Source organism: Arachis stenosperma, chromosome 6 (genome assembly GCF_014773155.1).
Source record: "Arachis stenosperma cultivar V10309 chromosome 6, arast.V10309.gnm1.PFL2, whole genome shotgun sequence".
Taxonomy (NCBI): domain Eukaryota; kingdom Viridiplantae; phylum Streptophyta; class Magnoliopsida; order Fabales; family Fabaceae; genus Arachis; species Arachis stenosperma.
The window spans coordinates 20,691,927-20,706,703 of record NC_080382.1 but is presented as its reverse complement, the minus strand read 5'-3'; the positions used below and the strand labels follow the sequence as shown (position 1 = coordinate 20,706,703).

General features: G+C 38.4%; 2 protein-coding genes and 1 pseudogene across 2 annotated transcripts; 2 read left to right on the top strand and 1 right to left on the bottom strand.

Annotated features, from left to right (window-relative positions):
* Positions 1–5,462: 5,462 nt before the first annotated feature.
* Positions 5,463–6,131, top strand: LOC130933847 (putative F-box protein At1g67623). The gene has a single exon (XM_057863454.1). The coding sequence runs from the start codon at positions 5,463–5,465 to the stop codon at positions 6,129–6,131; it is 669 nt and encodes a 222-aa protein (XP_057719437.1).
* A 1,238-nt stretch (positions 6,132–7,369) lies between these two features.
* LOC130933846 (probable pre-mRNA-splicing factor ATP-dependent RNA helicase DEAH5) lies at positions 7,370–11,422 on the top strand (annotated as a pseudogene).
* Positions 11,423–11,645: 223 nt separating this feature from the next.
* On the bottom strand, positions 11,646–12,132 carry LOC130933845 (pre-mRNA-splicing factor ATP-dependent RNA helicase DEAH7-like). The gene is made up of 2 exons (XM_057863453.1): positions 11,970–12,132; positions 11,646–11,885 (listed from the first exon to the last, which is right to left on the bottom strand). Exons 1-2 carry the CDS (start codon positions 12,111–12,113, stop codon positions 11,646–11,648), a joined length of 384 nt encoding a protein of 127 aa, XP_057719436.1. The 5' UTR covers positions 12,114–12,132.
* Positions 12,133–14,777: the final 2,645 nt, after the last annotated feature.

Here is a 14,777-nt window from a genome sequence, read left to right as displayed (position 1 = left end):
ATTAACAAGTTTGAAATATCACGGATTAACTTATTAATCAATACTCAAATTTATCATCATGAAGCGTTATAGAAGGGAGGGAGGGAGAAAGAGAGATAAGTAGCCAATGAGTAATAGTTCAAATGGCATAGACTCTCCATACTCAATTAAGAGGTTGCGGGTTCGAGTCTTCTATCTTTCCAAATTTTTAGCCAATGAGTAATAGCTCAAATGGCATAGTCTCCCATACTCAAATAAGAAGTTGCTGGTTCGAGTCTTCTATCTTTGGTAAAAAAAAAAAGAGAAAAAGAAATAAGTAGCCATTTATATAATATTCCAACATAATAGAATTTTATGCTGATTAGAATCGTTTATTACCTTGACATGACATGCTATTGAGAATCAATAAACTAGCACATAATTTCTATCTTTAAGAAGAAAAAACTATCATATGCTAATAATTTTTTCTTTTAATAAAAATGAATCCATCTTGCATAGGTCTAAGTTTAGTGTGTAAAACACTCTAATTCCCTTTCATATTTTATCATGTAGAATCACATAGTTTGCTCATTTTGCATTCCTCAGACAAGGAGAGAATGAAAAATGTGTTTAGCTCCTGCCTATCATGCTTCAATAAAACGAAGATACGTTGATAATCATGGCATGACAAAAATCTTTCTATATATAATAGGAGAGCAGTACATAGCTGGTTGGCTGACAAGTGTTAGGTTTCATTATGCGACAAGTGTTGAGATAAATTGGTTTGGCGGGATATTTGAATTTTAAATCTATTATGTAATATATAACAAGTGTTGATATTTTGTGTTCTCTCTTTCTCCTCTCTCTTACTCACACTCTCCCGCTCTGGCACGGATTCCATGTGTCGTGTGTGTGTGGCGTTTCGGTGCGCATAGCACTTATCTTTGGCATACCGGTGCGCCAAAGGATGAGAGTCGTTGGATCTTTCTTTCAATGGTACAGATCTGCTGTTACTTCTCTCTTTTGATTGGCTACTGATTACTTTTGCTGCTTTTGTGACAGAGGGGTTATTTTGCAAAATTTATTTTGTTGTTGGTTTTTTTGTTAGATCCGAAAACTAATGAGGTTAAGTTCCAATAATTTATGAATTCTTAAGTTTAAATTGATTAAGGTTAATGATTGTGTATTTCGTTAACTAAACACGTTGGAGTTAGGCTGTGAAGGAAGGAGATGCGTCGTCGATGTCTTTTGACGCATACATACGATTCTGCCACTCACCATCGTGACGTGTATGCAGTTCGTGTTGCACGAAGTAATCGCAGAATTTCCCAGTCGCTAAATCTCGCATCTGCGTCAGTGCATGCGTTCGGAGGATTACGCGACCGTCATGTCATCGCCAGAATATCACTCGATCCCCACGAATAACAAGTAGTGGTGGTTCATGCAGAGTATTCGCTTTGCTACAGAAGATCATAGTCGAAAGATCGTAGCGGCATAGAGAAGCTGGAGAATGAGAAGACCAACGAAGCAGGAGAATCGATTTTGGATCTGTCGCGACTTGTTGGTTCGGAGGATGAAGATCTGCATAATGTCCTCGTCGGAGCTGGATTCGACCACCGTCGGATAACAATGAGTGATGTTTCGGCTAGATGTATGGCTTTGCCGGAGACGACCAACAAGGAAAGATCGAAGCGGCATGGGGATGGTGGGCGAGAGGATGACGAAGGAGATGGCCGATGGTGTTACGGGTCGGGCGGGTTAGGTTAGAACACAGTTGGTTGAACTTGGGTCAATCCTGATGGGCCTCTGGAGTATATTTTTTTTTCTTGAGATGCACATTTTTTCTGAACCAATGCTGGGCTCAAGTGTTGGGCTATTAAAAATTTTGTTAAAACTAGATAAATGGTTTAGTATGGTCCTTTTCACTGCACGAAAAAAAAACCTCACATGGCTGCACAAGGAAGAGGAACACCAAAATAGTTATTGCATGTATGATAATTTGTTGAACCGTTTAGCAGCAATATTAATTTTTTGTATGATATAATAATTAAAATACTATGCAAAACAAACTTATCGGGTTAATGTAAGGTTTTGTCAGATGTGCACTAAAAAAATGATGTTGGTACATAAAAATATAGAAACGTTGATGCACATATTTTCCAGTTGATCATGGGTTGTATTCGTACAATATAGTAGGTTGAGGTTCAATACTGGTCCTTTAATGAGCAATGAGGTTTTTTAAGGAGATTCTATTATTTGATTTCACTAATTGGTTTATTATAGCCTCACACTGAGGTACGTACTTTGAAACTTGTTTAAACCAGTCCCTTCGTATTCTTTGTTGATCCAAGCATTTTAGTTGGAAACAGGTTTATCCTTTATAAAGGAACGGAATTTGGCATAACATTACGATACGGTAAATGAAAATAATTCCGAATGTTTATTCCGGTAGTGTAAAACTGATTTGCAAGGATAATTCGATAGACAGGTCTTTTATAACGCACCCCCCATTTTTTGCTTGGGGCTGTGAACTATCTGATACCGTCACAATTAATTTATACCAAACAGCCCAGAAAATTGGTAACTCGGATAGTCAATGACTCAATGGGGAGTCGCCGAAAAGCGAAAAGCGTATTTTGCGTATGTTTAGGAAATATTTATTTCAATTAAATTCAATACAAACTATTACTAACAAGCAAGGAGATGAGAAGATATTGATTGTTAACTGCATCTGAATTAAACGAAATACACAGCAGAGAGAGCAATGGATGGTGGCAGAAATAAGGAGGGGGATAAGGATAGACGGAGAGGTGAGAGAAGGAGTTATGACAGAGAAGAACTGGGAAAGAAGCGTTAGGAGGGATAGGGTTAAAGGGCACGTATACATATACAGTATAAAGTGGGAAGCTGCTTCGAATACTTTTTTTCGTAGAAAATGAGTAATTAATGTACTTCGTTTTTTTTGGGAAAATAAGCGATTTATATTTAAGAAAAAAGAATGGATAACAAGTTTAATATAGTTTTAAATTTAAATTTAAAATTATTTTTTAGTGTTCAGCTTTTAAAATTACGTTTACGATGTCTTTGATTCCCGTGCCAAACCTAAAAACGAAGCATTGGTTACAGTGGACGTAAATGAAGGCGTATGTGGCACGGTACCTGACTTATCTGATGAGCCGTTTTGCAGTATATAAGTTCACTACCTAGTTTTCCTTCATCGCGTCTAGTGATCCAGACTAACGACGGTCCTCCTGTAACCTTCCCCTTCCACCACGTATTCAATAAATTTAAATCAAATAGGATGAAATTTGGTGCAACCTCCGAAAAAGGCAAAAGGGGAAAGAAGGCCAGATATGGGAGAAGGAAAGGGAAAGGAAAAGGGGTGCCACCACGCGTCTGTCCGCTGACTCTTCTGCCTCGCAAAATATGGGAGAGAATTGCAGCAAGGGTTACGTCGGCCTCGATCCATGATCTGTTTAACATGCAGACGACCTGCAATGTGTTTCTGGACGCAGCCCGTTCATCTGCGGTGTACAAGGTAGCCTCCATGGCGGAGATACCCGTCGTGTTCGGTTATGACATGGAGGACGGTCTTGAGGATGAGTTCCTTTATAAAAGCGCGCGCGCAGGAAATCCTGTCGCTATATTCCGTATAGGGATGAAAGAATTCTTCTGGATGGGCCGAGAAGTCGGTGGGTGCGACACCCTGCTTGAGGCCGTCGATGCGGGCGACGTCCAATCCCGCTACATGTGTGCGATGCTGCTACTGACGCCAGGTGTTGGGGACGAGGCAGACGCCGGCAGGGGGGTTGAAATGTATGAGAACGTACTGGCTGCTGGAAAAATCAAATTGTGCAGAGAACTCTTCGGGTAGTTGTTCGCAAATCCGCTGATTGGGGTGCACCCGTCGGATCCAAGGAAGCCGTCGTCTGCCGGTCAAGCGTCTGCCCGAGCCGCGGGGACCATGGGTGCCGCCAACGATTCTTCGTTGAGTGTGTTGTACGTCCACTGCCTTGCCGAGTTTGAGGTGTTGCATTTCCTTAGTCTGTTTACTTTCAGATGAAGCTTCGTTGTAACCAAAGTTGAATGTATTCATTGCTAATGATTCGTGCGATTGAGTTGGGTGGGTTTGTAAATTCCCGCTTTTGTGGGTCAGACAAATGACATATTCGAACCGATGCATATCACCGTGTTTTAACTTTTAAATGCTCCCACGCATAACCTTCGATAGAAGCACTATTTCATAACTTCATTAGCTAATAGGCCAAGTGGAATATAAAAAAAAAACAAACAAACACACCAAAACAGTTCAATATTAGCGTTGGGCCTAAACAGTACAATACTAGACCTAAACATACATTGCCAGGGAGGGGAGGGATCGGTTTACGGTGTCTCCATCCCATTGTTGCACTGACCCCTAAGACCCGAGACTTCACCTGTCCAGCAAAACATCGGCCAGCTGCCGTATGATTTCTCCCAGTTGAGTCCTGAGTTCATGTTTCTCTCTCTCCATCTGGGATACACGGTACTCGATCGACGCAACGGCCCGTTGTATGTCCTCAATCGATTGGCTGGCTGTAAGTGATGTAACTTTGTTAGCAACGTATTGATACCGACGCAAGTGACTAGACGTGGGGGTGTCGAAAGAACACATTTTTCGCTTACCAGATGCACCTGGTTCTGCCGCGGGACTATTTCTCACTGTCGTATCGTGCCGTTCGCCGTGAACGATGAATCAATTGGACTCAGATGGCGGCGGGAGCTCGCTGCCCATACCCGGAACAGGCGGAGTCGTCGTCACCGTCGAATCGTGTCGTCCGCCGTGAACGAGTTGATTGAACCTTGACGCCGGCGCGAGCTCACTCCCCAGCTCCGTTACAGGTGATGCATTCACCTGGAAGTAGTCGTTCCAGGCATTCACGGCCTCTTGGTAACTCCGGTAACGAAGAAGCAGGTTCCGTGGAAAGCCATCCACCTGAGCCGCTGCCGTCTCGTTGTTGTGGTATATTCCGGGTATCCTCCCTCTAAAGACGACGTACCAGACACCTTTTGTGCGCATTGCCATCCGACTGTTAGAGGGAATCTGGTACACCCTTGAGAGGGAGAGGTGGTTAGGGTTGATGGTGGAATATACAGTTTATGGTTTTTTCTCTCACCTGGAGGCTAAGAAATGGAAGAGTAAACAATTAAGGCAACTAGAATGGTCAGGACTCAGGAGTAGGGGTGCAGGGACTCTAGGTTCACGAATAGTGGTGTATTTGCACCAGCAAAGAACAAATAAATAACAATTATCTTATTCACCACTATTAAGGCTCCTTTAAATTACTTCATTCTTGAGAATATTAGCCCCACCTAAAAAATGGGCATCCAGTTAAATATGATAAATGCTTCTTTCATCAATATAATTATTATACTATCTGAACGCATCGATAAACGAAAACCTCTAGGGAAACGTATGCGGTACTGAACCACAACCCCCTAACCCCCTCCCCCCATGGCAGTATATGAAAAGGCAAAATGCCAGAAGCTCAGTTACAAACTCGTCTATCCTCTTCATAATCTCCAATAATCCATCGACGAAGTTCTTGCAAATGGCCGGAAGTTCCGAGAAGGACTCTAAGAAAGTGGACGTATCCGTTCAGCACGAATGCCCGCTGAATCTCCTTCCTCGCGAAATTTGGTCGATTATTGCCACCATGGTTGCATCGAATTCGATTGAGGATATGTTCAACATGCAAGCGACGTGTAAGGTTTTCCTCGGTGCGGCGAGATCAGACGCTGTATACAAGCATGCGACGATGTCTTATAAATCATTAGCGCGCTTTTTACTTAAACTCGACGGACCTGAAAGGAGATTCCTTGATCGCTGCATGAAAGTGGAAAATGTGGATGCTATAGTCCGACATGGGTTCGCGGAATATCTCTGGTTTGGTCGCCTTGACAAAGGCATGGAACTGCTTGCTAGGGCCTCAACGGAGGGCAGCGTCGAAGCAGATTATCTTTATTCCATGTTGCTAATGTTTGATCACGAAGACGAGGAAGACATGGTTAGGGGTGTTCAAATGATGGAGGGTTTTCGTATTTCTGGGCAGCTCGAGAGCTACACCAATTTCTTGACGGACGTTTGCAAAGATACCACGGTGACCTTAAATGAATTGTTTGCATGCATCTGAATGACTGTGACTGTTTACCACTCAGGCCAATCCTTCCCGGACTGTACTGTTGAGCGATTTGTCCAGTGTGTCGTGTGTGTAATGCCTGGCCGAATAAGAGTTGCGGAAGTTCCTGGGGACTTATTGCGTTTAAGTAGTTTTCTAAACCCCGATGATGGAGGTTATTAAGGAGTTTTTATTATGTGATTGCACTAAATGTATGTTTTATTATATAACATGAGAGAGAACTAATTTGAATTTTGTTTTGATCAACGGCTTCGCATTCTTTGTTCGTCCAATCAATCTATTTTGAAAGATGTATTTCCTATAATTTCATATAATATTAGGATATAAAAAAACGACACTATGTCTGCATTCCTTTGTTTTATTATCTAGTGTCTAGTGTAAAATGACGGTGCGTGAACTTAAATCAGAAGAAACCCGTAAACATTCGTGTAAATCAAACGCGCTGCCTCTGGTATTTGGCTCCGATCTCAACGATTATGTATTTGCGTTTGGCTCCGTCGTAACATAAATTCCTAGTTGTGCCTCAACAGGTAAAGAACAGACAGATTAAAGTATATATAATCATATTATAAGAGTTTAAGTTCCACTACAGAAGATTAAATGGGCGACAGAACAAACAAAGGAAATAAAAGGATCATACAGGCCTCGATGAAAAACATGACATTGAGATATCAAGCATGTGCAGCACATCAAATAACTCCGATCCCGTCTTCATTCTGCCCGGCCAGATGGCGACCCCGACGGAGCAAAAACTTTTGCCTTTCCTCCATAACGTCGAGCCTGCGTTCCAGGTCACGCCACGGAAGAGACTCAACCTATTCCCGTTCACGGCGCTTGGCGATTTCTGCCTTTAATTCCTTCTCTGTGACATCCAACTGGTGAAGGAGCACGTCATTTTTTTGCTTCTCTGTTTTCAATTCTTTTTTCAACCGTCGACTTTCCTGCACCTCTTCCTCCAGTTCATCTTTCTTTGCCTCGAAAACGAAGTTGACGGCCATCATCTCCACCTTTGCTTGCCTCAGTTCTGCGTCGGTTGTTACAAGTGTAGCCTTCAACATCTCCTCCCTCTTCACCAGTGCGGCCTCAACGAGATCATAATCTGCGGACTTTTCATCTACGCGGATGATGTCGATAAATGCGTCGATCGAGAGTTCCGCGAGATTGTCGGGACTAATGGCGTGGTCAGTGACGGGTTCCTCCGACATTTTCTCGGGACAAGAGGACGACAACATATGGCAGTAATAGAAAAGGGTAGACAGAGAGTTGAGAGAAGGAGTTACGGCAAAGAAGAAGTGAAGAAGGGTTAGTACTTAGTAGGGTCTGGGGTTGTGAATAATGCGCACATGTATATATATATATATATATATATATATATAAGTTGCTTGGAATCGTTTTTTTCGTAACTAATGTGTCAATAATGGGGTTTATTCACGAAAATAAAACATTAATTTAAACTATTTCGGTGAAAAAAAGGAAAGATTAACATTTATTCAGCGAGTAATTAACGTAAGTAATTAAAGTTGTCATGAATATAACACAAAAATCGAACATTCAACATTAAATTTTTACGTCGTAAAACCAAATCAGTTGAATTGGATAGCACATTAGTATTTCGTTCGTCCCTATTAATTAATTATCTTATCTTTTCCGGAACCATCGGTAGAGAAACATACGAGGCACTGAACCATTTAAATTTTTTGAGATTGTACGTGCTTCTGGGGCGCTCGAAAGGTGCAGAGGGGTCTTTAGTCACTTATTCGTGGGTCCGGGGTTGGTTCTTAAGCCGTTGGATACTGGACTGCCCGAGGTTTGTCGGTCCACCAGTTGCCGCACCAGAGTCACCGTGGGTGATGTGGAAGATTTGTCTCGGGTCTCCTGTGTGTAGGGTTTGGACGATTACGAGGTTCGGGTATTCCGGGAGTTGTTTGCATTCGAATAAAAATTGTCTATCTTGGGGTTTGTGTTTCCCATGTTTGTCGTTTATGATTCTCGTAACTGGTATTACCGTATAAAGCATTATCTCCACTTTTGTTACGTTTACGCATGGTTATCCTCATACTAAATTAGATATATTTTTATTCTGTTTCCGTCTTCGTGTGTGGATAGATGTTAGTTAGTTTGACTTGGTTAAGCTTGATGGTGCAAATTGGTTTAGAGGTTTTCCCTCCCTTGGCTGCTCAGAAGTGGAACGGTAGAGGTGTACTGTCACGCGGACCCCACATTCAGGAGTAAGCGTGTACTTCAAGCCGAAGTAGGTTCAGAAGCAGGTGTACAGGGATACCAGGGTCAGGAGTAGGGGTGTACTCACCAACTTATATAGAAAGAAAAAAGTTTTGTTCTTTGTTTGGTACAATGCCATCTTCCCTCAAGATCACTCTTCTCAGCATGACATCCATTTGGAGAAGGCCTCTGTTCTCTTCAATCTGGGATCCCTCTGCACCCGCATTGCTCTCTCCTGCGATCTCACCACCATCCATGGCCTTCGCCTTGCCATGGACGCCTTAAATGATGCTTCACGTTGGCTCACTCGACTGACCGCATGTGAGTCTCGCCTGGCATCTGGCACGACTGACTTGTCAGAACACTACATCAATATGATAATCCGTCAGTTTCCCGGCTTGAAATCGAAGTTTCCTCGTCCCCAATCTGTTGAATCATCATCACCTAGATATCCTGTATGTATAATCATCTACCTTTTCAGTTGATCTTTTCTTAGTACAATTGATTGATGTCCATCTTGATTTGTTAAATTGTTTGATTGAGATGATGCAGGCCTACTCAGCTTATAATCCGGTCAAATATGAGCTTTTTGCTTATGATCCAAGTGATGTCACTGAACAATTTCTTTTGGGATATTGTAAGGGTTACTCCATGGTTCAAGAGGTATGTGAAAGACAATTGCCATGGGAAACACCACCATGCTTGGACCTTCTCTCTGAGATTAGCCCTGTCAAGATTAAGGATGGAAATCTTGTGGCCAATGCAACCTTAGAGGCACCAAATTCAGCATTGGAGAACATGAGCTTGCAAGAGACGACACTACAGTAACATTACCGTTGAGAAAAGCTTTAGGACTTAACTTTTTTACTTTGTTGGTTGATGCTACAACTTTAATCTCCTAGTTATTGCGGGTTATTGTTGCATATCGGTAAAATGAACTTATTCAGTGTTTCCAATTTCCATCAATGCCTAGTAATTTTAAACAAGCAAATAATATTGTTTCATTTAGAATTATTCTTATTTTTTAGTGAATAAATCATTAGAATGTAAATCGATCACTAGAATGAAAATGGAGAAATACTAACCTATACAACTAAATTAATTGATGAGTTAGATTCAAAATGGAGAAACTCTAAAGTAGCCATTCAGTGAATTGTTTCAAACTCGACAAAAGAGGTCCTGTTAACATAACTGTCTCTTGTTGATTAAGTCTGAGACCTTTAGAGGATTCTTCGGTGATCCATTACATGCAGTGTTTCGGCTTTTGTACGAGAACAGCAGCAGCGCACCATGCTTGATTCTATTCCAAAGGATCTCAATCGTCCTTGCTCAGGTATCTTGCTCAGGATATGACCATCAATACTTATGGGAAGTCAGCCTATGATATGCCAGAATGGAAGAAGGATGCTTATGGGAAGACCATTACTTTTGGACAAAGGTCAAAGCTTTCTATTCAAGAACAGAGGCAGAGTCTCCTAATTTACAAGTTAAAAAAAGAATTGATTCAGGCTGTCCATGATAATCAGGTGTTGGTGGTAATTGGTGAAACAGGTTCAGGCAAAACTACTCAGATTACACAGTATCTTGCTGAAGCAGGTTACACCACAAGAGGTAAAATTGAATGCACTCAACCTCGTAGGGTGGCTGCAACGTCAGTTGCAATTGCAAAGCGAGCGGCAGAAGAGTTTGGATGTCGATTGGGAGAGGAAGTTGGTTATGCCATTCGGTTTGAAGATTCTATGGGACCAGATACTGTAATCAAGTACATGACCGAAGGTATGCTTCTTAGGGAAATACTGGCTGATGAGAATCTGTCACAGTATTCTGTCACAAATGCTTGATGAAGCCCATGAAAGGAGGACCATCAATACTGATGTTCTTTTTGGACTGCTTAAGCAGCTAGTGCAGCGTAGACCTGAGTTGCGATTGATTTGTCACATCTGCCACTCTGGATGCAGAGAAGTTCTCAGGATATTTCTTTAACTGTAACATCTTTACAATACCCGGGAGAACTTTCCCTGTGGAGATTCTTTATAGTAAGCAGCCAGAAAGTGATTACTTAGATGCAGCTTTAATCACTGTCCTACAGATCCACTTGACAGAACCTGAAGGAGACATTCTTCTCTTCTTGACTGGCCAAGAGGAGATTGATTTTGCTTGTCAATCTCTCTACGAAAGAATGAAGGGATTAGGTAAGAATGTTCCAGAACTGATAATATTACCTGTTTATAGTGCCCTTCCTAGTGAAATGCAGTCTAGGATATTTGACCCTGCTCCTCCCGGGAAAAGGAAAGTGGTTGTGGCAACTAACATTGCTGAGGCTTCTTTGACTATTGATGGGATATTTTACGTTATTGATCCTGGGTTTGCAAAGCAAAATGTTTATAACCCAAAACAAGGACTTGATTCATTGGTGATAACTCCGATATCACAAGCTTCAGCCAAACAAAGAGCGGGACGTGCAGGGCGTACTGGACCTGGAAAATGCTATCGCCTATATACCGAGAGCGCATATAGGAATGAGATGCCTCCCACTACGATTCCTGAGATTCAAAGGATAAATCTTGCAATGACTACTCTCAACATGAAAGCTATGGGAATAAATGATCTTTTGTCCTTTGATTTTATGGATCCACCATCATCCCAAGCTATTATTTCAGCCATGGAACAGCTCTATAGTCTTGGAGCATTGGATGAAGAGGGCCTATTAACCAAATTGGGGAGGAAAATGGCAGAATTTCCCTTGGATCCGCCATTGTCTAAGATGTTACTTGCCAGTGTGGACCTTGGATGTAGTGATGAGATATTGACGATAATTTCCATGATTCAGACTGGCAATATTTTTTACAGGCCTAGGGAAAAGCAAGCCCAAGCAGATCAGAAGAGGGCAAAGTTTTTCCAGCCTGAAGGTGACCATCTCACACTGCTTGCTGTTTATGAGGCTTGGAAAGCCAAGAATTTTTCGGGACCATGGTGTTTTGAGAACTTTGTTCAATCTCGATCATTGAGGAGAGCACAGGATGTCAGGAAACAGCTTCTCACCATCATGGATAAGTAAGATATCTATTTACTGCTACTAAATATTTTAGCTGCTTTCTTTACTTGTTTGCTTGTTTGTTTGTTTTCTTTCTAATTGTAATTTTGTACAAGGTTCTAAATGTTTCTGCAGATATACTGTTTTGTAATATAGTGAAATGTTTAGAGGACACCAAATGTTCAAACGTGTATATTTTGATTTAAAATCATCCTTAAAACCAATTTTTATGGTACCACATTCAATTTTTTATATTAATCTCCCACTTCTTCTTTTAGCTGATTATGAGATACACATACAATAAAGAAAAAACCAACCTGTAATAGGTCATCTCGCACTGAAAAAATGGGCAGATATTGCCTTTGCTCTGCAATACTCTTTGACTTGGCAAAATCACTCACAGCCTCTTCCTTTTTCAAATGCTGTGAAAACTTAGCTTCTTCCTTAAAATCTATTTCACCCTGTTCACCCACTGTAGCAGTGTCTGCATCAATCTGCATTTGAAAGGATTTTAAAAAGGATAAGTCTTTATACACCAGTAAGAGAAAGCAAAGATCACAACTGTTCCAGAAGAATACCTGTTCTGCTGTCTTTTCAACACCTAAGATATCGCCAAGTTTTGAGCCTGCAAGCTCCCAAAAACGTTGGCGAGACTTATTTGAACTCTGTTTCTCACGTATTTCTCTGACCAGAGTAGATCCTTTACGAGAAATTATAGCCATGTCAGATGTTGGATCTTTTATTGGCATAATTGGCTCTGCCTGCTTAGTAAAAACAACTCTGCCATCAAGGAATGGAGGTTTTGTATCTGCGAATGTTGGTAAAAAATAATCAGTATAAAGAGGTGAATGCCATACAAACTGCATAAAACATCAATTAGCCAGATGAAGATTTACCATGCACCAGAAGAATAACTTTGCGTTCTTCCTCATCATCAAACTCAGTCTGAACCTCTGTACCTCTAACGGCTCCTGATCTCAGCAGTTGCCTGTCCTCCCATTGAGCATTATCAGCTGTGAGCTGAGACAATTTCTTGCTCTGAGCAAGGGACATCTTGGTCCCATCTCTTCTAGTCTGTTATTTGTTAACAACTCCTGATTACTTTAACAAGATAACTAAAAGCAAGTTGCTAAAAACAATGCACAATCCATGCTGCATATATAAGATATATAACACGGTGTATAGAACATCTTCATATGTGACATTTCAGTTTTAACATGTATCAGTTCTACTTATGACAAGGAACTATCTTTAATTTATCCAAGAAAAATTTGCAAGTAACAAGAAGTTGTGTGTGTATAACGGTTTGCAGCAAATATTAGTTTACATATAATTAGAATTATTAATGTTTAGTTATTTACCAGTCTTTTGGCAAGCTCAGCCTCTTTTTTTTGAAAGGTAGCCTCATCTCCAAGAAAAATTATATTTTAGAGAAATATAAATTGATTATTAATAATTGGTTATTAATAATGATAATTATATGATTAATTTTTAGTAATCATTAAATATATTTAATATAAATAACTAAGTTTAATTAGTTAACAAATGAAAGAAAATATTATTGCACGATTGTAGAAGCAACAATAATTATATATATAAATAACTAATTTAATATTAATGATAATTCAAAAAATATATATATATATATAATCAATTTAATATTAATAACGATAATTATCGTTATTATTCAATAATAATAATAATAATAATCATCTTTTCTTTTATTAAAATACTCATGTATAGTATAATTTATCTTTCGATTGCACACGTGTGTAAAATAACTTTTAAGAAGGAGTCATGTATAATAAATACGGTCGATGATTGTAAAACTGTATACTAACATTGATATAATATTATTTCAGATATATGTTTTGTAGGCATCAAAGAAAAGTGTTGAGTTGATTTTTAGTAGATTTAAATTATTTATTATTTATTAGAGAATTTTGTGCATTAGAATTATCTAATAATTTATTATTTATTTTGAGCTAATTTTGACATATTCTTACTTGACAGTAAAACAACATATAAAAATTTGTTCGTGAGTCTAAGTATTATTAAATTATTTATGGTCACATTGAGTATATATGTTTGATTTATTGAAGAAAGTAAATTACTAAAACAAATTAATAACTATTTTAGAGTTAATATATTTAACACAAGATTAAGAAAAAAACAAATAATACATAATATGTTATATTTTTATTAATCAAATTATTATAATTTAAATTAATCTTAACAAAATAATTTAAAATTATAATTTTAATCTCATCACGTGTATGACACGGGTTAATACACTTGTTAATAATTTAAATTGGACCAAACTCTTAAAAATAAAACGTTTCAAATAACAAAAAAGATGGACGATTTTAATTATTAGGGAAGATAAACCGTGCATTTTAAATAATAGGGAAGATGACTGTCTCTTTAAAATAAGGCACGTTAACACGTTTACTTTTTCTTACCGTTGAAATAAGTGAAAGCATATATAAGTGTACCGTTAAACTACCCACTATTAACACGATTATCTTTTTCTAATTACTCATTATTTAAATTGTATGTTGCCTCTTTATCGTGGCTGCTAATACTCAAATAATACATTAACCCTTTATTCATCCTTACTCCATTTTCGTATCCCACTTCTATTCTACCGTAAAATTTTGCTCAACTACTTTCAAATTGTTTTTAAAATATGAAAAGATAAAACAAAATATTTTTATATTATAAAAATATATAAAATCAGGACACAAACAATAATGCAAATATTAATTTTAATTATTTCAAATTATTTTTGTACAAAAATTATTATTAGAAAAGAGATAAAAATATAAAAAAGTTTTTATAAACAAAGTAAATCTATGTATGTTTAATTTATTAATTATTATCATTAGAATTTTAAAATTATTTCTAACAATATACTAAGAATATTAGTTAAAGTTTTAAGTGAATGGAATAAGCAATAATATTAATAATAGGTAATTAGAAATACAATTATGTATGCTTTTACTTATTTCAATTATTAGAAGAAGTAATCGTGTTAACGTGTTTATTTTAAATGTACAGTCCATCTTTTTTATTATTTAAAATGCACTGTTTATCTTTTTTATTATTTAAAATCGTCTATTTTTCTTATTATTTGAAACATTCCATTTTTAAGAGTTTGGTCCAATTTAAATTATTAATATTTTTTATTATTTTTAAAAATTATATTTAATTATATATATATATATATATATATATATATATATATATATATATATATATTGTCCGGTTGGTTGGTTACTGGTGCGCGAAATTGTGAACTATACTTTTTCACAACTCTCATAATCCCTGGTAATGGCTCCAAAAACGTGGTAACCCAATACCATGGCATTACACAACTTCGCACA